This window comes from Diadema antillarum, unplaced genomic scaffold (assembly GCF_040938485.1).
Source record: "Diadema antillarum isolate AM-2024a unplaced genomic scaffold, OU_Dant_1.0 scf00000122, whole genome shotgun sequence".
Taxonomy (NCBI): domain Eukaryota; kingdom Metazoa; phylum Echinodermata; class Echinoidea; order Diadematoida; family Diadematidae; genus Diadema; species Diadema antillarum.
Genome location: NW_027271011.1, coordinates 313,525 through 339,175, shown reverse-complemented (window position 1 = coordinate 339,175; position 25,651 = coordinate 313,525). Strand labels below are relative to the sequence as shown.

Sequence of the window (25,651 nt, the reverse complement as noted above, 5' to 3'; positions counted from 1 at the left end):
GTGGATTGAGATTTTAAGGAAAAAACACTCATTTTTTGATATTTTTCTGAAAAAAGGAAAATCATGAAAATGCTTGATTCAGCATAAATCAGAGAAAGACTGAAGGATTATCTTGAAACATTTCAAGAATTTTGTTTGACATATAATTAATATTTGGAGAAAATTAGGGGTCAGTACCGTTTTTGGTTCAGGAGTTATAATGTCTCAAACTTGAAAACTCACTATGTAAAAATGGCCACTTTAGTTGTAACAATACCTTGTTGGTCGTAAAAAGAGCCTGCGCGCGCCAAGACTACTACACGCACCACTGACACTGGCGCTTGTAGCAGTGCCAGTGGTGCGTGTAGTAGTCTTGGCAAACGCAGACATTTTCTTTGACAAACAAGGGTTTGTGCCTGCAAACTAACTTTTCAGGTGACGCTGATTGCTATTATTTCAAAGTAGATTGTTCTGAAGCAGATGAGATGAAGCAAAAATATCTTTCAAATAGAGGTAGAAGCTTGAAACAACCTTGCTATAGAAAGTTTAAAACAAAATCTGGATCAATCACTCAAAAAATTCAAGATTGCAGGCCATCAAAGCTGACATGGTGTATAAAATTGCGCCAAAGTAAATGTATTATTTTGTTTTTGATACAATTTTGTCTGTTGTGCTATCTTAAACCGTCTTAGGTTTTTATGGACACATTTTTAGAACCAGTGATATTCTACTCCCCGAAAAAGAAAAAAAAAAAAAACCAAATCGAGTGGAAGTTTTTGCTTTTGATGTGAGGAGTGAATAACAAGAAAACGGTGAATTTAGAGTGAAATTGGAGTGACTTTTGAGTGAAAATGTTCATTTTCACTCATTTTAGAGTGACCTTAATAGGCAGGGCTCCACACTAACTTTTACTTTTGGTGGCCCAAAGGCAAATATCCGATCTTTTTTGGTGGCCCGATCAGGCCACCTATGTTCTTCATTTCTGACATTTTGGTGGCCCGACGTGCGTTTTTGGTGGCCCCGGGCCACCGGACCACCGTTAGTGTCTAGCCCTGCCTTAGGGATCACTTGTCACTCTTCGAGTGATCCCCGAGGTCACTCTAAAATGAATGAAAATGAACATTTTCACTCTCGAGTGATCCTGATATCTAATATGGGAAAGCATCTACCAATGGCATAAGCTCAGATCAATTGTGACACTATAACCCACATGAAATCAGCCTAAAAACAATATGTAAGAAAAATCTGGTAACAGAAAATACAGTTTCAGCATGCTTATTTGTAAATGTGAATATACAGCACGAATAATCAATTTGGACAATATTATTCGAACAATATACTGAAAAGTAATTTCGCACAACACATTTCGCACAACAAAGTTGAGAAATTGCCGCCATGTCGGATTTTTATTTTATCATTTTTTTATTTTTTTTGGGGGGGGGGGTTCGGATCAGAAGGGCTTTCAAGGACATCTACGGATCAGACATTATTACACATATACCATCATCATTCAGGCGTTTCTACAACAGTAGAGTAACATACAAGTAAAAAAGCATATCTTTGATACAGAAGCATTTCTTTTTTATCAAAGATTGGGCCTTACCCTAACACTGGAATGAGCTCCACCCCCCCCCCCCCAAAAAAAAAGACCCTCAATATGGTTTACACTAGCACAATATCGTTCGGATGTATAGGAACATGTAATAGACAGCAATATAAGAAGATTAAAAAAATATATCAAATTATAAGTTATAAGTTGAGATTTAACGTTGACGCAACACACTAAAGGTATTCTACCATTGGGAGAGATATCACATTCGATTTATATGTGCAGGTTAGTTGTATTACAAAACATTCTACCATTAAAGCCTAAAACATACGGAGATATTACCATTGCTTTTCAATAAACCATAGCCATAACTGTTGACAATTTAGTATATAAAAAAAACATTCTTATCAGATCTATTTAGTATATTTAGCATTAATTATACTGATTTCAGTTCGTACATTAGTTGTTCTATCCCTAACTCACAGTTTAGAACTAGTTTGAGGAATTAAGTAAAGCTGGGTTTTTGTTTTACGTGCACTAATGGTAAATAATGCCGTGAACGACAACCTCAATTAATTGCCGCCATCTTTAATTTTGTGTGGATACTATTTTTATCGCTAAATATTACACATTGGCAAAATTTGTGCCAAATTCCAAGCTCCTATCTCTTTTTGGAAAATACTTTCTGTTCAATTTTATCTGCCTCAGAACAATCTACTATAATGAAATGCTACAGTAATAGCGATAATCGTCACCTACCACTTGGCATGAAAAGTTAGTTTGCAGGTACTTGCAAGTCACTAGACCGTTACAGTATTACATGTGACCATGTAAACACATTGTATGCAAAATTTATAATGCATAAATGTAATTTTTTCAAGTTTTAGACGTTAACTTGTCATTACATGATATTGCCTGTAATTCCAGAAATATGAATTATGTCTCAATCTCAGTAAATCTCAATCTCAATCGCAGGTTTCAAAATAATTCTTCAGTTCTTCTTTGATAAATACTAAATCATGCATTTTCACATTTCTTCGTTTTTTCAAAACAATATAAAAATATGGATCCCCCCAAATTTATCACAATACACAGCTAAAGTGGCATCAACTTTTAGGAAGTTTTACTCTCCTTCATATGACATCAAATGTGTTGCAATCCAATGTCTCTATCAAATTTTATGTTTGAAATGTTAATTTCAACAAAAATGGCGGCCCTATTGGACCGCATCTGTACTTTGGAGGTTTTTGCAACAAATCTATTGAGGTGTACTTATGGAACATTGCTTAGTATGCTTAATATTATGTATGGTCTTGTTTATAGAGAGAGTGGAACTCGAAAAGTAAGCACGATCTTAGATTTGACCCTCTGTGACGTCTTTGGGAACAGATGCGTGTAAATGCATATTATGTAAAATGGGATTTCAAGTTTGAGACATTATTACTCCTGAACCAAATACAATACTGACCTCTAATTTTCTCCAAATATTGATTATATGGGAAAAATGTTAATTTCTGCAGGGTTTTCATAAACATTTTTAATTTATTTTTTTTTAACTTTTTAGAGAAATATTCATGGTGCATTCTGAAAAAAATGTCTCTGTAAAAACCTAAGATGGTTTGAAATAGCAGTAAAATGTTCAGAATACTCGAGTATATATAAACCATATAAATAGACAGCAAAACAGACAAAATTGTATCAAAATCGAAATGATACATTTACTTTGGCGCAATACACTATGCCAGCTTTGATGGCCTGCAATCTTGAATTTTTTGAGTGATTGATCCAGATTTTGTTTTAAACTTTCTATAGCAAGGTTGTTTCAAGCTTCTACCTCTATTTGAAAGATATTTTTGCTTCATCTCATCTGCTTCAGAACAATCTACTTTGAAATAATAGCAATTAGCGTCACCTGAAAAGTTAGTTTGCAGGCACAAACCCTTGTTTGTCAAAGAAAATGTCTGCGTTTGCCAAGACTACTACACGCACCACTGGCACTGCTACTAGCGCCAGTGTCAGTGGTGCGTGTAGTAGTCTTGGCTCGCGCAGGCTCTTTTTACGACCAACAAGGTATTGTTACAACTAAAGTGGCCATTTTTACATAGTGAGTTTTCAAGTTTGAGACATTATAACTCCTGAACCAAAAACGGTACTGACCCCTAATTTTCTCCAAATATTAATTATATGTCAAACAAAATTCTTGAAACGTTTCAAGATAATCCTTCAGTCTTTCTCTGATTTATGCTGAATCAAGCATTTTCATGATTTTCCTTTTTTCAGAAAAATATCAAAAAATGAGTGTTTTTTCCTTAAAATCTCAATCCACTTATCACAATAACCCACAAAAATGGTATCAACTTGTAGAAAATTTTATTCTCTTTCATATGACATCACATTTGTTGAAATCTGATCTTTCAATCAAATTCTATCTTTCAAATAACAAATTCAGTAAATATGGCGGCCATCTTGGACGCCATCTTGGATTTGGAGGCTTTCGCAACAAATTTTTTGAGGTAGACCAGTGGAATGTTGTTTGTTACAATAAAAACTTGAAAATAAGCATGGTCTACTTAGTTTGTAGAGAGAGTGCGACTCACTCGTTAAGTAAGCGACTTTTTGGGGTTTGGCCCTCCGGTTATACCTTGTAATGTTGTTGATCTACATGAATTATATATTGAACTGCTGATGTATATTTCCATAAAAGGAAACTCAGCAACATTTAAGTGTGTGAATGAAAATAGTGGTAACGTTATAATAAAGTTCTTTCAGTCATTCATTCATTTATTCATTCATTCATTCATTTCTGTGTATTCGTCTATGTCAGACATAGAAATCTGGCTTCCATTGGCATTACATTGCAATAAAATGATCATGACAATGCAATCACATTTTACATCACAATTACATACAGTAATTACGTCTGATAAGCACAATAAATACCAAACAACACCCTACAAATCTATTACACAATTATACATTAATACAAATTATGTATATCGATTCTTTATAACCCTGTATGATATATCAAACTACCTCAACCCTTCTCAGCCCCCAATTTTGAATTTACAAAATAATAGTATAATACTACAGACAAAACTTATATCAGAAAATTCAAAATAACACACACACACACACACACACACACACACACAAATGACTAACATGAGTCTCAGTTAGCAATTGTCATAACAACCAGTAATATCTAACATAACTAAATAAACCCTCTGATGTTCCCTATAGGGTTAAATAGATTCATCAAATCACTTCAAACATATAATTGTGCATCAAAGTATCAATATGTATTTCTGGCTTGTGAGTGATACAAAGAAACATGTAGGGATTTGATAACTCTTCAGTAGGTATGCTTTGTAATTAATTGATTGAATGTTTAACATTCTAGCTGGTATACAAAATAATTTTCTATAATTCAGTATATTTTTAAGCTTGATTCACAAAAGAAAGAAGTTGTAGCTGAATACTTTTTCCTTTAATTATATCAAGTAGTGCGCATTATAAAATAGACAAAACAAAAATGTTAAATTTGTAATGTCAGTTTTCATGGTTAATAAACTACAATAATTGAACTGATGCTTATTTACAAATGTATGCCATAGAATGCAATAAATTTATGCTGCACTTTTGACATGTAGAACAACACTTGTTAACTTAAAAGTGTGTTCGTGTAACATCGCAGGAATCCAACTAACACTTCATATTAAAAAAACCCCATAAATCATGTAAAGTGATTTTTCGCCACATAACACACACACGAATGACCAACCCCAAAGAATGTGTGCTTATTAACAGATATACATGTACGTGTTTCTTGGCAATTCTGTAGATTCGGAGGACATGACACCAATTAAACAAATGTGCTACTTTATCTATCTGAATTTTTAATTCAGGTGTAAACTAATGTTATGGATCTCCAAAATCATAAAGTTTTTAAAGTTCTATAGATTTCATTTTTCCTTTTCATTTATTTTTCAAGATTTTAAAACCATCATTCAAAATGTAGGCCTATGTGTAGGACTGGAGACAATAGAATTCACTTAAATGCAAATTAAAGTGGATTGATTTGATATTTTTTTCCTCCATGTTCTGCTAAAGGGAAAAAAAAAAGATTACATTTTTATTCCAGAGGTCATGTGATATTTTATCAATTACAGAAGGGTGAAATGACCGTAAATGAAACATTACTAACTGTAATGTTACTAAGTACCATGCTTTTTTTTGGGTCTTGTTAAAAAATTATGGGTCGAACTGCTAGAAATACGTGCGGGAGCATTTGTCATGATGCTAATGTAGTAGTAACCTGCATTTTTGCACACTTTTTGTCACAAGACATTGACTTTTTTTGTCATGTCCTTTTTTATTTGTAATGGTAACCATTCCTGTAGGTTGCCATGGCAACTCTGATATTTGTTGAATTGTTTACTATTCTTTTGTGTATCATAGACCAGGGAAGGATGAACATGTTTTTATCATGATTTCGACTTGAAATGAGTATCTGGTGATTTAGTAGTAAAAATAAATGCATAGATTTGTTTGAATGTAATGTTACTAACCGCGGTTCCCAATTACTCTTATGCTTTCTGCAACTGCAATATCACTTTGTGGAAAATATAGAGAGGATTGGCTACAAATACTCTAAATTGTGTGATAATGTGTGCAGTGCATTAGTAACAAAACATCTGTGTGTGTGTGAGACAGAGTGTGTAAGTGTGTGTTAGTACAGTGTATGTGTGTATGTGTCATTCTGTGTGTTACATTAGCTGTAGCTTGATGTAAATTTGATAACATTAAAGAAAATGGTTATTCTGATTGAGGCAAACAGGGAGATGATAGACTATATTCATAGTGCACCATTGATGTACTATGAAAATGTGTGATAGGTGTCTAATACTTGCTATCTAGCTCCTTGTAGTCTGGCCATAGGACATCACACTTTTGGAAGTGGTACAGAAATTTAAAGATGACAGTGACACAGTGATCAATATTCTTGTGCAGACAAATGTTCAAGCTCATGTGTCAGCTGTAGTAGATCAATGCCTAATGAAACTGACAACTTGGCCACAGTATGCAACTGTTCATAATCATATAACACATTAAGTCAGCCCTTTTACCAGTTATTATAGGTTTGCTTTGTAGGACATTTTGCAATACTTACATAGGATCATAAAACAGTTACCTTGTATGTTAGCATATGAGCTTGAATATTTGTTTGCACAAGAATATTGCTCTTTGTGTGACCAGTAATCTTTAAATTTAATTGAAACTCTTCACAGCCATATTTTGCCACATAATGTCAGGAGTCCTTTTTTCTTTTCTTTTTTTGAATAGTTCTTGTAGATTTGCCTTGTGGGATGTGTGAAAGGAGGATCATAAAACAATTATGCAAAGATGAACAGAGTGAACCATTTTTGGTTATGCAGTTAAGTGTATAACCTATGCGCATATCTACCTGGGCAACAACCCTTTATGACCCACTGGGGAATGTTCCTATACCTGTTACCTGAAAGCATTGTGCATAATTTGATACTTTATGGTAGCCCAAATTCATTTTTTTTTTTTTTTGTAACATCGTTTCAAGTTTATGGGTCGACGAATCATACACAATCAAATTAAATGCCCTTTTACAACTTCTCCACCAAGGAAGGAGGTTATGTTTTCTTCGGCATTTGTTAGTTTATTTATTTGTTTGTTGGTGTGTTTGTTTGATTATCGACTAAGTAACAAAGGGCTTTTGTATTGGGAAACCGGGCAATTTTCAGCATGCATACGTATCGTGGGTGGAAATCACTGATCTCTATGGAAGAACAAGTTCAGTGGTTGAAATGAGCTGCTTGGCATAAGTCTGCACTCTTAGAGTTCTTTTCTATTCGATCATGAATTCCACCATTTGGGTGAATGAACTGCTGTTTTACCCAATCCCATCTCTCAGACTATTTCACATGCTACTTTTCAGAGTGTATCCATGATATGTGAGTGAGCATTTCAAGGATTAAAGCTTCAGTTAGTGAGTACGGGTTAGGGGTAATAGGTCTTGTATTTTGCAACAATGAACTTGGATATCTATGTTGAGTAGCGTTTAAAGCAAAAATAGACAGCTTTATTAGAAAGTTGTCGGGCAACTGACATTACACCAAATTGAACTACAGAGAACATGCAAACCTCAAAGCCTGAACTCCCAAGTTCATTGACCCTACCTGACAAAATACACATGTACTCGGTATCAAAAATCCTTCATAAATTTCCCAAACATTCTTGAATCACTACCAAAATTTAATCGTCTGTAATACTTGTATCTTTCTAAACCCTTCCTGCAAGTTTCATTCAAATCCGTTAACTACTTTTTTAGTTATTTTGCACACGGACAAACTAACTACCCAACAAACAAACAAACCAATGGTAACGAAAACATAACCTCCTCCCTGGCGGAGGTAATAATACCAATAACAATCATGACAATAACCAGAGAAGTGCCTTTAGAGTGCAGACCTCCACTAAGCAGCTCATTTCACGACTGAGCTTGTTCTTCCATAGAGATCAGTGATTTCCACCATATATGTATCTATATCTGCATGCTGAAAATTGCCCGATTTTCCTACATAGGAGCCTTTTGTTAAGTTATTTACTTCCAGTTGCAGGGCATGCCTCGCCTTATCAGAAACTAGAGCACGTACTTTAGTGTGCGTATGAAAATCTCAAAAATGTGCCGCTTATTTAACTCCAAAGTTCTTTGACCCTACCTGCCAAAATATAGAAAATCCTTCATAAAATCCACAAAAATTGAGGGATCACTACCAAAATTTAATCATCTATTACTTGTGTCTTTTTCATTCTTTCCTGTAAGTTTCATGCAAATCTGTACACAACTATTTGAGTTGTTCTGAACACGGACAAACAACCAAAAAAAAAAAACCCAAATGCCGAAGAAAACATAACCTCCTCCCTTGGCGGAGGTAATAATGATAAAAAAGTAAAATGAAATAAAAGTAACAACAACAACAACAACAACAACAACTAGAGAAGCACTCTGAGAGCGCAGATATCCGCCAAACATGCAGCTCATTTTTTCCACCACTGATCTTGTTCCGTAGAGATAGCAGTGATTTTCACCCATACGTACTTATAGCAATGTGTGCTGCAAGTCGCCCGATTTCCCAATATAGAACCCTTTGTTGCATCATAAACCCTCAGCTGCACGGCGCGCCTCGCCCTAGCAGAAACTAGAGCACGCACCTTAGTGCGCACATGAAAACATCAAATACACGCAGCCTGAACTCCCATGTTCATTGACCCTACCTGCCAAAATATCTAAAATCCTTCATAAATTCCCCCAACTTCTTGGATCACTACCAAAAGTTAGTCGTTTGTTACTTGTGTCATTCTCAATCATTCCTGCAAGTTTCATCCTAATCCGTTCACTACTTTTTGAGTTATTTTGCACACGGACAAAGAAACGAACGCACAAACTTCCAGATACGAAAATATAACCTCCTCCCTTGGTGGAGGTAATAATAATAATAATAATAATAATGATAATGATGATAATAATATTAATAATAATAATAATAATAATAATAATAATAATAATAATGATAATAATAATAATAATATTGATAATAATGATAATAATCATAAAATTCGTAGTAATAATTATAACAATAATTTATTATTATTATTATTATTATTATTATTATTATTATTATTGTTATTATCGTTATTATTATCATCATCATCATCATCATCACCTTTATTATCATTGTTTAAGTTCTGCTGCACATGCAGAATGACCTAATATGTAGCAAACATTGTCATGGGGAACGATCAAAGAAAGCTCCTTTATGCTTGAAATGGCATTTTATTGTTTCTTTCATTTAATATTGCCAACTCTATGGGATACAATTCATCTGATGCAATTCCCCTTCCTCATAGAATCTGGTGGAAACTCAGAATCAGCCTTTATACAAACATATTCGTGAAAAATGACCTACATGTAATTCTTTAAGAAAGCTTGAACAGTGCAGCCCTATTAACTGCAAATCATTGTACGTAGTTATACATTTTTACATGTTCATTCATATGTCCTTGCACAGAGTACTTCATTAGCAGCAAGTTTGGGAAAATTTGTTTTTTGATCTTAAAAGGAGGGGGGCTTCAAAATATATTCGTGCAGGTTATAAAATGTGAACTTCATCATTCAACACTCAGTTTATTCCTTACATTTTCCTTAACAACAATATGTACCATGATCATTCTGCTGATCTAGGCTACATATTTACACAAAGCACATTGAATATAGGCACTCTGACTGGGATTTATAACCCCCTGCCCTCATGTTTGCATGCAAGAGATCATACACCACAATATTCAGGTAGCTCCATCCACAAACCCAGCATTCCATTGACATGCAAATGAAATGCATTGTCAAAGCGGTAACTGCATTCACTATGCAAATCTGCCTTGAGCTCTTTGTTGATGCTGGCTGTGTGTAATGTAAATGTCTGAATGGTTTGTGACCTTCTAATAAACAGTGTAGAGTAATTAGGCACAAATTCTTCATGCTGTATTTGTGTGTGTAGTCAGCGGCACAATGTGAATTCATGACTGGATAATTGGTTTACCAGTGATTACTCTTAGTAAGGGGATTTGAAGATGTCTGTGTTTTGAGCCACCAGTGTGTCATCGTCATTAATTTCAAAGCTAATTAAAACAGTGAAGACTTAAGAAGCTTTGCTCATGGAACAAAGGGCCAATGATCAAGATTACAGTGACATTAAATTCATTCATTATTGACTTTAGAGGGAAAATGGAGTGTAAAATGCATAGATTGTAGGTTGCAGGGGTCTGCACTTTATACTTGTACCCTAATCCTCATTGAATAATGTGTTTGTCACAGTGTATCTGAAGGCAATATATACACAAAATATATTGCCCCCGAATGATATTCAGATGACCCCACTTGTAGCTACTGAGAAAGCATAAAGTTGTAATCCAATGGGGGTTTCTTTAGTAGAGTTTAAAATATATGTTGTGACACCTAATTTGCGTTGCCTACTACAAAAGTGGAATTGCTAATGTGTGGTTATGGGAGCACAGTGGTGCATGCTGATGCGTACACTCAGTTGTTCTAGGGGCTGTGTGTGCAATAGCTGGGACCAGGCTCACTAGCTGCAGCCCTGACAATACCCAGGAAAACATGTTTCAATTTGATTTCATTTTATTGATAAATAGTGCACCAGAATGAACTGAGATTGAAATCTTCACACTTTAATATACACTATTGATATCAGACATATCAAGAAGAGAGAGAGACAAAAAGGATCCGAGAGAGATAGAGAGAGGAAGAAACATACATAGACAAAAAAGACACAGGCAGGCACTATGAAAAAAAAAAATGAAATTCCATTGTGCTTGTAGTTGTAAGGCACTACATGTACAATGTACTGGTACCACCCACAGTATGCTTCTACTGAGCATACTGTGTATGCCCTGTGTAGCAAATCAGGTGCATTTGAGCATGTGTGTGTGTGTGTGTGTGTGTGTGTGTGTGTGTGTGTGTGTGTATCATGTGTGGGTTTGTGGACAAACTCATGCATAATGTGCAGCCTCTGCTCATGGCGGGAAGGATTGCACCCCAACTCGAGATCATGACCTGTGCTCACAATTGCCTCTCAGATATAATTTAGGGGAAAAGAAAGAAATCCCCTGTCACTTTGTGTGTGTGTGTACATGAGCTATATATGCTCCTGAACAGGATGATGGTGCTTTGTACTGTCAACCAGCTGTTTATGTGTGTGCATGTGTATGCCTATGTGTGTACATTGGTTCATATACAATGAATGATTTTCTGATTGAGGCTAGTATTCAGCAGAGTTAAATACTGGTAATCAAATATAGTCATAATAAAAGCAGTGCTCTTTTTTTTTCCTTCTTTTCTTCTTTTCTTTTCTTGGGCATACAGACCACATTTCATTTCAGACATCTGCATAACAATGTAGAGATATTTCAAGAAGTGTATTCTTACATATACAGCAGGGAGATGGGATCCGTACATACAGACACAGACAATGCAGTCAAAATACAACAATCGTCATAAAATTAACTCAAGATCATCATAATATTGCTGATATGAAAGGTAAATAATTGAAAGGTATGGTAACCTCAGATGACAGCTGAAAGACTGTGAAACACATATTATGTACACTATGCACAGCTTCATGCACATCCCAATGGACATGCAGGGTTATATTCCAGTTTAATTTAGCAGTATATTACCTGTATTGATCCCCCTGTAATACAGAAATGATTTACATTCCTTTCTAAGACTTTATCTGAATTCAAGCAAGTATTTACGTAGGACAGTGATTTGGTCAAGGTGAAGGTGACCCCATTCATGGGTGTTGTAATTTTTTTTTTTCTATTCTACCCCATTTTTGTTTTTGTTTGACGACACCAAAATAAGTGGTGGGGGGGGGGGGGGAAGAGGGCAGCCCCCTGCAAAGTACTTTTAACATTTTTACACTGAACCCCAAATTGTAGGTGCCGATGCTTCTGACGGTGTTCAAGTGAAGGGTGTACAGAGAGAAGCAGTCCTCTGATTTTCACTGCATAATTTATTTTGAAAAAAAGGTAAGATGGCACTGAGTAAATACATTATATCTGCTAAAAATCAGAAATAATTTTTGTAATACCTAGATTTGTTATGTAAAGTTGATGTAATATTTGTCACAACATAATGACAATACATAATCAATATAAATAAATCAAGTTCAGTACTATAAAGACATACATATCAAATTGTAATTCAAAGTTTAACCCTAAAAGGGCCGAGGGGGGGGGGGCGGAATCCGCCCCCCCTCCTCGACGTTTTGCGCTATAATTCTGTAACGCGAGAAGGCCTCGTCGCGAGGCTTCTTGACTTTGTTTGTTCAAGTCTCGCGCAACTTTTGAGACCAAATTTGCGACATCCGCGCATACTTTTGCGAGGCCGTGCCCAGAGACTCCAACTCTTCCATTTTCGACAGGAGATCTCCCGCCGAAAACCCATTTTTGCAAAATCTCCCATTCTCCCGCTTGAGATTTAATTTCTCCCGCCCTGGCTCTGTGTCTCCCGTTGGAAAGGATTTCTTACTTATTGCTATTGTATGTTGAAAAAAATAAGCCTTAGCACCAGAGAGCATCTAGAACCCTAGGAACTTGGCGCTTCGCACACATCAACTTGGAGTCTCCCGTTTGTTAGGGGTTTCAGGCGGGAGAATCTCCAGATCAGAAGGTGCTTTGGGTTGGAGTCTCTGCGTGCCCATTTTTGTAATAGAATGTCGCCCCAAAATGGGCACAATTTTGTGATTTTGTGTACATTTCCTATGGAAAATGGTGCTCTGTCACGAAAGTCATAAAAACCTGATTATTTTTACAATTAAACACTTTCATTGATTACTTTTATGCTAATCATGGTAGAAAAGTGGTCAGTGACAATTTCCAATAAAAAAACAAAAAACAAAAGTTGAAAAACAAAGAAATACATAAGAAATTCTGAAAACAATAAAATACATAAGTATTGAAATGAGTTTTGGAATTTTTGTGATGTACAATTGTTGAATATGCTAAAACAGAATGACAGATCAAAAACTAGACTCTCAATGCTTACTATTTAGGCTAAAATATGATCTTGAGCTTAATTTGCATAATTAATTAGTTAAAATTAGAAATTGATTGTTTCAAAAAATCTTATGACACAATCTTGTAGATTATGACGTGGGTCTCACGCATGCAAAATTTCATCGCGATCGCACCACCGATGGCCGAGATCTCAGAGGGGGGCGGAATCCATCTCCCCGTCTTAGCATAGCCAAAAAAGCCCGGCCCTTTTAGGGTTAAATGGATAACTTCTAAGAGTTGAACTTTTTTGTCTTACAACAAAAGATAATTCTTATCGAGCTGGGAAGTGAGATTTTTGTTTAGGAAGTTTGTAAATTTTCCTGATGAATAACAAATTTCATCAAGTTCAGTGTAATCTCTCTTGCATTGCGGAAGTGAGACATAGGCGTCATTTTTCTGGTCGGCGGTGGCGTCATCAACGATGTGGTGTACTCTCTCTAACTTTCCACAGATTTGACCTATGACCAGCAAACTCACACCACAGATACATTTAAACCTAAAAATGTCAAGGTCAAGTTAGAATATTGATGCAGTCCGACAAGGCCAACTTAGGTAAAAATGTTAATACACTTTCCTTGGTAAACACTGCATAGACAGTATTGTGTTGTACTCTTAATAACTTTTCACAGATTTGAGCTATGACAGCCAAACTCACACCAAAGGTGCATCAATTAAAGATGAGGATCAAGCATGAATATGGGTGAAGTCCAAAAAGGTTAAAGGTGATCTTAGGTCATATGGTTAATGTAATTTCCCTGATTTAAGTACCATTGACTATATATTGTGTGCTGTTAGTAAACACATAGATGCATCGCCTAAAGATGCCAGTGAAGTTTAGAAATTTATCAAGTAGGTCAAAGGTCAAGAGGTCAATTGACTGACATTGAAAAACACTAAATCACAAAATGTTGTGTGCGATCTGGGCAAGACATCACTTAGAGTATACCTTGTGAAATGAAAGTTGTGCCATAATTCAATTTATAGCTTGTAAAAACAATAATATCAACTGGTAGTATTCTATACAAGATGCGTGCTGATATTTCACCCTGATATGACCATCATTGTATGTCCATGTGCTCACACCACAGGAAACTACAAGGTTGGTCCACCATGGCTGATGATCCAACAACCATTAGTAGATTTCGCTGGCTGATCGTGTATCTCTCGGGAGAATTTACAGCTGAAGATTTGGACCGAGCAAAGAGTCTTGTGAAGGTTAGTGACCCTTTTTCGTTAAGGACAAAAAAAAATCTGCCAACTATTGTTCTCTCTGTGTTGACCCACAAGGTGTTTACTAAAGATTGGGTCACCGTTTTCTGTTTTGTTTTGTGTTTTCCCTTTTGTACAGTTCAAATGATTTGAGAGGATGCGGTGGGAAGATAGAGCAGGAGTATAGAAATGTTGAAATTGAAACATGTACATATGAACACACACACATAAGAAAGGGGTAGGTATAAATTTGTTTAGGCCTACATTTCATGAATGTCTTTACATAGATATTCAAACCTGTCACTGCAAGCCATATTGATTCATTTGGGTCTTGCATGACAAATAAATATTCAATTAAGGCTTCAATCCCTACCTCTCTAAATAAGAAACTATGATAAAGTGATAGATGATATACATAATATGATATGATATGATATTATATTATATGATATGGTATAGTATATTATGATATGATATGATATGATATCATATCATATCATATCATATCATATCATATATATCATATATCATATCATATATCATATCATATATCATATCATATCATATATATCATATATCATATCATATCATATATCATATCATATCATATCATATCATATATGTATATCATATCATATCATATCATATCATATAGTACAATATAATATAATAGTTCTTAGATTAATCTTCAAGAATGCACACTTTGTACGGAAATGAAGTTCCAGTTGATAATTGGTTGGACTCTAGATGAGTCTCCATGTGAGTCGCCATCATATGAACCTCAAAACCAGCAGAAAAAGAGTTTAATGCGAATTTCAAGATGTTTACACTGCAAACTTGAATATCCTTATTATTCATTTTCAAGCCTGCAGAAGGTGACAGGCATGACTTATATTCAGATTGTCCATTCATCTGTCAGTCCATGTCTAGGAGATAATTTGAGCAAAATCCTGTAATGGATGTTCATGATACTTACATATGTAGTCCAGATGATTCTGAATCATATTACCCTTTTTCTTCTTTTCTTTTTCTTTTTTTTTTTTCTTTGGCTTTTTGTTTTTGGGTTTTCTGTGCAGGATCGACTTGGTGCACGATACCAGAAGATTGATGAGCCGCTCAAATTCTTTGATGCCCTGGAAGAGGAGAATCTGATCCATGAAGGTGACACTGAATACCTGAAGACCCTTCTCCACTACTCCAGCCGCGATGACCTGATCATAGAGGTGGAGAGCTACGAGAGGGAGCGCAAGGTCGTCTGCCGTCAGTTCAGCAGGAACCCCTTGTTGAGGGATGGCCCCTTCTTTGGAAGAAAAGTTATTATGGATAGGTAAAAAACAAAAGAATACAACAACTACACAGAATTAAAAATGTGACTGTGGCTTGAAAGTAGGCTAACCTCTTTGTTGTCACTGATGGCATATTTATGTAATGCAGCCTTTTGTTTTTCACATTCAAATCAATATGGGGGAGTCACAGATGATGGACAGTGCTCTCAGCTCAGGGGATTAAACAAAGCAAACCTTCTCTTCTCTACTACATTCACCACACGTCCTCTTTCATCCCTAACAGTCTTGTAACAGACTATGGGCCCTACTGTGCGATGATATCTTACAGCCCTCTATCAGCACAGGATATCTCTATAAATGGATGGGTTTTCAGAAGTGTGTATAGCAATTAGGTCCTTTGTATGTATGAGTTTGTTAGGACTGAGTGTTTCTTTTTTTTTTGTATCCAGTTCCTCACTGTAGATGCTGAAGACAAGAACAGACAGAAATGTGTACAAATGGGACTGCACATATTGGACAAAACATCTGCAAACTCTATATATTGAATTGTATGCCCAATGATTGTTATGATCTCCTTTTACTCAAAGGAAGAGCTAGTGTTTTGCAACAAAGGCCTGGCTTGTGCCCCACCCCCACCCCATGCATGATCATGCCTGCGTGTGTAGTATCCCAGCTCTATGTAAACATGGTAGAGCCCTATGCATTCATGCATGCGTGTAGTATCGATATCCCAGCTCTGTACAGCATGGTAGAGACTGGTCTGGCTAATGGCAAAATGCTCTTGTTGGCGTAATATATGAGACAGAGGTTGGAAAAAGAGTGCATACTCTGTTTTACACTATAATGTACGGTACCGTAATTCAGCAAATTTACTCATCTGTGTGCTATATACAGTGAAAATTTCTCATTGCCACATGTTCCTAGGGTGTGTGTGGGGGGGGGGGGGGGGGGGAGGTAAAGGAGACATGCACAGCTGCAAAGCTGTACAGAAAGCATAGGGTGACTGCCATTTGAATTCCATGAGTGTGTCCCCAATGTCATGAGCACATGGTGGTAGACATAGTGCTCTGACTTCCCCCCCCCCCCCCCCCCCACACACACACACACAGAATTCAAGGAAATCTGTGTTATCACCTATGAAAAATCTGTCAGGAGTATAATAGATCAAAGCTTATCAAATAGTCCCCAGGGTGTGTAAACAGATACAGGTGAAATTTGAACTTTCTGATAGCTCGTGTTCAACAAAGTAGGATGTATAGTTATGTCAGTGCAACAATTTGATTTGTCCTTGGACTGCTTTTAATTATGTTTGTCTGAACTTCAACCTGAAAGAAATTTAAGGGCCAATCCAGTGATGACAGTTTACTCTTTTCCTTGCCATTCCCCCAAAAGACAAATCAAATCAAATCCAAACAAAACAAAACAAAACAAAACAAATAAAACAAAACAAAAAGCTATAACCAGACTTCATGTGTGAAAGACATGTCAATTGCAGGCTTTCTATCCCACCAGTGTGGTATGCAGGGCTCCCTGCTGTGATAGCATTGCCACTTGGTAACACATGGGTGAATAAATACACTGCACTCTGCAGCAATATGCCATGCACAGCATAGACCCAGCACATCCAATGGAGATTTTATTCTTTTCTCTTTTTTTTTTTTTAATATAGAAGGGTGAAGAGTGGAAGGCTTTGTAGGGCAGGGTCATGGGCACAGTAGTCTTCAACTTCAGACCTATTTCTGTACACACTATTGTTGCACAGTTTCACACATCTGACCAAGTTGCATGGGTGAACCTGTAATTCATAGACCCAGTAGTCTCACAGGCATACATTATGTATAGCTTGTGGCTAACTGTGTTGTCAGCAGAGAACCAAAATTGGGGCAGTATGCAGCATGGTGTATCACATGTACAATATGTGGAGTAGTCTAGATCCTGTTCATACTAAACCCAACCTCCCTCACACAGGAAACTAAACAAGGAAGTTACACCAGATATAGTGTAACTAAGATGTTGCTTCACATTGAATGGTAGTGTAGACTGTTTTATCTAGAGGAAACACATTTTCATATACTGTAATTTACTTAGAGGAAACGTAAATAGTGCTAATGTGTGTTAACCCTAAAAAGGCGGGGGTTCAGACGCCTTTTCCTCAACATTCCGCGTGATATATCGCCATTACAAAAAGCTATCGCCGTAATGTTTCACACCCTTTTTCTGTGGAGTCTCTTGCATCTTTTGACACCAAATTTTCGAAACCTGGGCATGCGGTTCTAAAGTTACACATAAATATGTACATACATGTGAGGCAAAAAATGGCTAAAAAACATGAATTCTTGTACAATTTCAATGCAAACTGTACTTACAGTCAAATTTCACAAAAGCATGATTATGCGGGGGTTTTATCAATCAAAATCAATTAATAACATATTTTCATGTTTGGAACTATGATGTGGACAAATTTCATCCAATAAAACAATGAACAACATAAAGTCGAATAACAAAGAAATACATAAGGAATTAAAAATGATAAACACTCTTATAAAAAGATTTCTGATGACACATTTTTTCTTCATCTACATTTGTTGAGGATACTGAAAAACAAAAAATGTGCTATTTATAGCAAATAGTCTGATATTCATGCTTCATTTTGCATAAATAAGCATAGTTTAACAAATTGATAATTTTTGGGAAAATCAACTTTACAGTTTTCTAGATTACGTCACAGGCAATGTGTTTGCTAATTTTTAGTATACCGGTTGACAGCATTAATCTGGAGGGAGGCCTGAGAGGCTCCCCCGATCACTACTTGGGTTATTCAAAATCGCTGTATCTGAGTTTTCTTGTTTGGACTGATTACTGATTGCTGATGAAAAAGCCTGCTAATTAGAGCTAAGTGTCCAGACACGTAGAGTTTCTGTGTGGAACTTTGACACAACATAGTATGGGTTCCCAAGGTCAATAATTACCTGGAATACCAAAGGGTAACAATATCCTTCATTACATGCATTGGCCCTGACACTGCCAGTCACTAAGGATTAAAAATAGAAATTTTCGACTGTGCTGTTTAAAAGGGAAACGTTCCCATCATTGAAGGACAAATATTAGTTGTATGTGCCTTGAAAGTTTGTAGAAAATAATACAATCCTTTCAGGAGCTGTGAATTCTAACACCCGCATTCCTGGAAGGTGTAGAAAGCATTATGCTGTCGGGCTTCAGTTCATTTGCCTGTCCATCTGTCCATTCCACCCAGTTCTCATTGTCCCAATTAAAGGAATTCTGGTGGTTTCATGAGGTGACGGTGTACTGAAATTTAGGGCAAAATCAGGTTGATTTTGTTACAACACGCATTTCCCGTAGACACTTGCCCAAGTTTACTCGGAACTCATCCTCAAATGTCATTCTCTAGCTATAATTTCAGGTGAGAATGTTCAGTGATAGTATCAGTGATAGTATCACATAATAAAAAGGATAGAAATTGATACAGAATTAGTTACCTGGAATGACAGGTTTTGGAGGTCAAGTTCAGAGTTCACCAAACTTAAATGTCTTTTTGTGGCTATGAATATCACAAAGTATATGTATGTGATTACTATATAAAGCAATCTTCAGTGGTGATTCAATTTGTGTGTAATTATGCTCACATTGAATTTAATCCCAACACAAATTCACAACCAAGCAGCTATGGGAGAGAACTAGATTGATGCTTGTTTTGAAGGTCAAAGGTCAGGCAGTTAGGTACATTTATGAAGGTATGATGATACAACACCCAATAACTCATTGATGGAGTGCAGAGAGATAACGTAGATATGCGATGTAGTTAGGAAATCTTAGTTATGAATCTTGTTCGCATCATGCTGAAAATATATGGCTTCATAGCCTTCTGAAGTATGTTTTACACTCCTGCAAAGTTTAGAGGGGATAATAAGTAGCAGCAGATTGTGATGGATCTGTCCGTCTGGTCCCAAAGCTTGCAGGACAAATCATTTCCAGTCTTGAAGGCGGTTCACTTGAAATTCAGCGAATTATGTTGGCAGTTTGATAGAAATTGGTTTGTAGAAATGCATTTAGTAAGATTGGCAGAGAATCCATTGATATGGTCATGGTAAACGATGGGCAAAAATAGTGCACAAATTTTGTAGAACAAATGATCATTAGATTTTATCAGCTGTTCCTTAGGAAATCTACATACACGGTGGTCTTCAGGTGAATATTAATGGGCAGGGGTATTCATCATCTTCAGCTATGGTTACTAATTTGTTTTTTGTTATTAAATGCTGAGTTCACATGCTAAAGCAATGTACACCTGAGTTTGGTTTGTTGTTTCATCACATGATTGCCTGTAGGGTGCATTTGAACTCAGTGTGACATACAAAGTAGAAAGCATCACAATAGTGATGGCCTTACGACTATTTTAACCACACATTTTCTTAGTCACGTATTTGAAGTCTGCCATGATGTGCTATACCACTCTGCAGGAATTCTACTATAAACTGACAGCTGATGTCATTACCAGCATTGATCCTTCAAACTTGAGAGACTGTACATCTTGTTTGTAAGGGTGAGCCCAACGACGGGGAAAACCACCAATTGCTTTTGGAATCTAGTTTAGAGCAGCTTATGCAAGATATGCTTTTTTTGTGCCTTTTTCTTTGTATTATTCAAAAGAACTATTTTTTTGTTTTAGCATCGCGGAAGGATATTTGGGTTCATTTCAGAATTTGCTTATTTTTTTTTTTTTTTTTTAGCATTGCGGAAGGATATTTTGGTTCATTTTTTAATTTGCAGATTTTCTGGAAATATGGCCAATCAGAGAATGCCAAGTTTAGTCAGGATCATAATATCACTGTGATGAAAAAAAAAATGGTGCATAGCACCTTCTGTTTTTGATTTTTGTGCTTTTGAAGAAAGCTTTGTGATAGTCTAGTGAGTCACAGGAGAGGGATGTCGCAATGAACAGTAATCTGGTTAGAACCAGTTTACATGAGATATGTAAGATTATAAGGAGGGTCCAGTGCTCTGCAGGATGATGTTTAAGAAAAAAAAAATGCATGTATTAATGGTATCTGATTAACAGTTTGAGTTATTGACAATTTGTGAGAGAGCTGAGAATTTTTGTTCACTCAGTCAGTGATGTGGTCAGTGATTATTCAGGTTTATGCATATATCCCTGTCTCTGGTAGACATACAACTTGCTTCAGTGTGTTTTAGTATCTTATTACATTGATATCATGGATGTATACAGCTCGAATGTTTTCTTTCCAAAAACATCTTTGTAAATTTTATAGACCAGATAACTGAAAGATCATGCAGCAAGAAAGAGATGAGACCAGAACATGAATTCAAAACTCTACAAAAATATCTGTTGCAACTGTACTTATTCCATTTCTTTTACATCTGAGCAGTTAAATGGAGAAAACAAAAACTCATCACCCTGACATCTTTGAAACTGATAAGGGATAGAGTTCATAAGGATTGCAGTGTGATGTATACTGTATGCCAAAACTCTTGTACGCAGTTCCGTAGTTTTGGCCCAGTGTCTAAAAATAATGTGAATCTTAAGAATAGCTGGAAAGTTTCTGCTTACAGCCAGTATTGCTGCATCGAGTTCATGAGATAGACAATGAATTACAGGAACGCCGATTACGTCAGTGGTCATAAATGTCTCCAAGTATACCAGTAGGCATACTTTTGCAATATTTTCCACAATATATCATTTAATGTAGCCAGGTAATACTTCATTGATGGGGTTGGTATTGCATCAGCATCTTCTTCAGCTTCTTCTTCCTCAGTTGAAGCACACATGTGATGGCAAACAATGGCAAATACTGTTAAATTTTCTCATCAATTCCAGAAAAACATCTGGGGAAAACCACACCACCTTTTCTGACACAGAACGCATGACAGAAAAATTTCCAATCACATGCTTCTTGCTAAAAAAAAACAATACTCTATATCCCTAAGCCACTAGATAAGAATAGAGTACGTTTCCGCCAATCAGGGCATGCCACCCAACTCCAAGAAACAATGTGGCATGCTAGATGCATGCAATAAACTAGTTTCCACTGGTCTACAGTGTAGCTGTGTCCCCGTTTTGCATTCTCTGTGCCATATGCACTGAGGCACTTCACAGTCATATATCATGTGCATCATTTGTACATACACACTCACACACACACACACACACACACACACACACACACACACACACACACAGTCTTTGTGCATAGTCTGTATCATTGCCTTGCAGGGCATTGTGTACCTCTAGAGCGCCCTTTAGCATAATTAATGCTGTTGAAAATTTGGATGCCAACCTTCCGTGGGTCAAAGTGACGCCACACCATGCCATGGGTTTTCCCAGCTTCTTTGAACAGTTCTTTAACCCTCTGACTTCCATTCTTAGATCCAACTTAACAAGAGAAAACTCGCTTAGCTTCAATGTGAGGCAGACTTGCAGCCAGAAATGTGGCATTTGCCTAATATTAAATCCACTGTTGTCTTTCTCAGTCATTCGTGCAAAATAATCTGGGCACTGTTCTCCCTTTTGAAGGGTAAGGGTGTGAATAATGGGTGTAAAAATCATGCTCATTACAGGATATCCTGATTTTACCCACAGAGAGAATTCTATTTAAAAAATAAAAGCAACAAATGTCTGGAACAAGATTTGCATGAACCACATTACAGAATATACCATTAGAATACAGGCTAAAACTTTGTACATGTATCATGCATCAACAAGTGATAACTCAGTGATGGTGCTTGTGTAAACTTGGCAGACAAGAGTGTAATGCAATGAGGAAGTCAGCTATTGTACATTTATGTGAATTTTAATGGCAGTAAATCATGAAGCAAACAGAGTGGGATGGCCTAAGGGAGTATTGGCCTTCCAACTGCCAGGACAGAGGGAGCATTTTTAGTTTCATGAAATTTACCCCAGTAGACAAATTATCTCAGATTTTACCATTTGTCTGTAGAGCAGTACCAAGTATGAAGGAGATTTTGTCAAGCTCATGCACACAAGTATCTAACCTGCATATCACATAATCAGGTTGTCTTGACTTTTGAATTGGTGGGTTATCATGTGCAGCACCCATTTCTCTACCAAAACCACATGTACCAGTATGCATTAGAAATGCATGACTAGTGAATGGCCTGCACAGAAGATACTGTAAAAGTGGAAATTTTCGCGGAGTTGAAATTTTCGCACATTTCACGCAACCCGAAACTAGCGTGAAAATGAAAGCACGCGAATATTTTTGCTTGCCATATGTTCCAGTAGTTGATGTCTTGATTCCGTGGAATTAAAAGCACGCGAAACTCTTCTTACCCTGCTGAGGGCGAAAAATTAGTCACGCGAAAATATCCACTTTTACAGTACACGGAGCTAGAGCAATATAAAAATATCAGTGCACAGATCTGTGGGGTGCCTCTGCATTCTCAAATAATCACTACATCAGCCATAACTGCATGGTCCTTCATTTACACTTTGATGAACCTCACTGATCTTGACCTCTAACCTAGGATTGACCTTTAACCCCTTCTGTATGAAGGAAATCTTTCGATCCCAAGTTGTTTACATTGTTATCTATCCATATTTATATTACAGTATGAGTTGACTTACATGGTGGGAAGCTATGACCAGAATATGACCATTTTAGCCAGATTTTCGTAGTGAGGTTCTGATAACCTTTCACCTTTACCATTCACCTATCACCACTGTCATGTTCATGTAATAGTATCAACTTTCCTCCTCCCTTTCCACCATGTATGCACCAGTGGAAATTCCTGATGATGCCATTTTGGGCAAGGGTATTAATAATCAGATGTTAAGGTGCATTTTGATGACCCTTCACCTTTACCATTTATCTATGACCACTCTCTTGTTCATGTGAATAATATCAACATTCGTCATCCCTGTTCACCATCTTGAACACCAGTGGAATTCCTAGCTGGGATAATGACTGGTGATGGCATTTTGAGCAAGATTATCACATTATTAGCCAGATTTTTTTTTTTTTTTTTTTTTGCATTCGATTTTGATGACCTTTCACATACACCTGTATTTAACCACAGGTTGTTGTTGTTTTTTTTTTGCAAATAATTTTATGACATTGTACACTGTATCTTCTGCTATGGCCACCAGATTGTATAACACAGTTGGACATACCTACAGTGTAGCTGGAGTATTGGCTGTTTGTGACATTTTTTGGCAACGTACAATGGACTTTGACCTTGACATTTGTAGAATAACTTAAGCTTTAGCCAGAGGCATTATGTTTTCGGGTTGTCTCTCAGTCTGTTCTTCCGTAATCAATTTTATGGAAGGCTAACTTAAGAACCATTTGAGGTACTTTATCAAATTGAAACTTGGCATATACCGGTACAGTACATGTATGAGTGGACAAAGTTGTGTGTATCACCTTTTGGGTGCACATACTCAGGGTCAAAAGCCAAAGGTCAAAGATCAGGTAATACCCTTGAAATTTCACCATTTCCTCATAACTCTGCTATACCTAATGGTATTTACATGAATCTTTGTGTATAGTACATGTATTACAAGGTAAAGATTCTTTAGATAAAGTTTTGAGCCATGGGGTCAAAAGTCAAATGTCAAGGAAAAAATGCTCGAATTTCATTTCTTTTCTCCATATCTCGGAATAGATCATTGTATCTTCATGAAACTTATTACATAGTATTTAGTACATGTATTGCCTGACAATGAGTCTCTTGGGGATTTAGGGGGTCATTGGCTCAAGGGATAAAGGTGAGGTTGAAATGCTAAAGTTCTGCTATAATCTAGTCCTTAAATAATAGTATATTATTCTACACCTTGGAGGTTGTTCAATGCAAACACCTTTAAATAATCTAGGTATGTACATTGCACATCATGCATTGTTGCCAGTGGCGTATCTAGGGGGGGGCAAGGGGGGCATGTGCCCCGGGCGCCACTCCTTGGGGGCGCAAAAAAAAGAAGAAGAAAGAAAAAAGAAAAAAGGAAGAAAAAAGGAAAAAAGAGAAAAGAAGAAGTAGTAGAAGAAGAAGAAGAAACAACTCATCGGAAGGGGGAGGAAGAATGGTGTGTGTGTGTGGGGGGGGGGGGGGGCAGAAAACCAAATCAAAAAAAAGATAGAAACAAAACATAATGATGACTCGGACAAAATGACACTGTTTATTGCGTTCACACAAGAATTCCATGTTATGTAAGCTGAAATACAACAATTTTCGGCTCGCTCGCTGCGCTCACTCTCTAAATTTTATATAGAAGAAGGTGAGAACAAAATGGGATGATGGCGCGGACAAAATGACAATGTCTATTGTGTTCACACATGTCATTTTATGTTTAGCAGGCAAAATGTTTCACGGAGCAGCGGCTGCAATTTCTTTCGTTCTGAAGCGATCGCCAATTGGATCAAAAGAAGGCGCCAACGGTTTCGAAAATACGGGGGGGGGGGGGGGGGGGGGGGGGCGCCAAAAAAATCAAGCAAGATAAGAACAAAACGTAATGATGACGTGGAAATATACAAATTTCGTCTCAATCGCTCGTACTGATATGAGTATTTCTTCAAGTCCTCAGTTTGTTGGTAAAAATCGTTATCTATAAGGCCGTTACTATATCTTGATTAGAATTGTAAGATTTGATAAGCAAAAAATAACAATGGTTCCATGTTTTGTAAGTTGAAATACAAAATTTTTCGGCTCGCTCGCTGCGCTCGCTCGCCAAAATTTATCAAAACAAAAAGGAGATAAGAACAAAACGTCATGATGACGCGGAAATATACAAATTTCGGCTCACTCACTCGTACTAATTTAGAGTATTTTTTCAAGTCTTCAGTTTGTTGGTAAAAATCGTTATATATAAGGCCGTCACTATATCTTGATTAGAATTGTAAGATTTGATAAGCAAAAAATAACAATGGTTCCATGTTTTGTAAGCTGAAATACAAAAATTTTCGGCTCGCTC

General features: G+C 36.7%; 1 protein-coding gene across 1 annotated transcript in view; it reads left to right on the top strand.

The window, feature by feature from the left end:
• Positions 1–12,081: 12,081 nt before the first annotated feature.
• LOC139720146 (uncharacterized) overlaps positions 12,082–25,651 on the top strand; it is a 47,245-nt gene continuing 33,675 nt past the window's right edge. Inside the window, exons 1-3 of the mRNA XM_071631516.1 lie at positions 12,082–12,166; positions 14,284–14,410; positions 15,481–15,731. Of these exons, the coding sequence (XP_071487617.1) occupies positions 14,306–14,410; positions 15,481–15,731 (356 nt within the window). The 5' untranslated portion in view covers positions 12,082–12,166; positions 14,284–14,305. The remainder of the gene's footprint in view (positions 12,167–14,283; positions 14,411–15,480; positions 15,732–25,651) is intronic.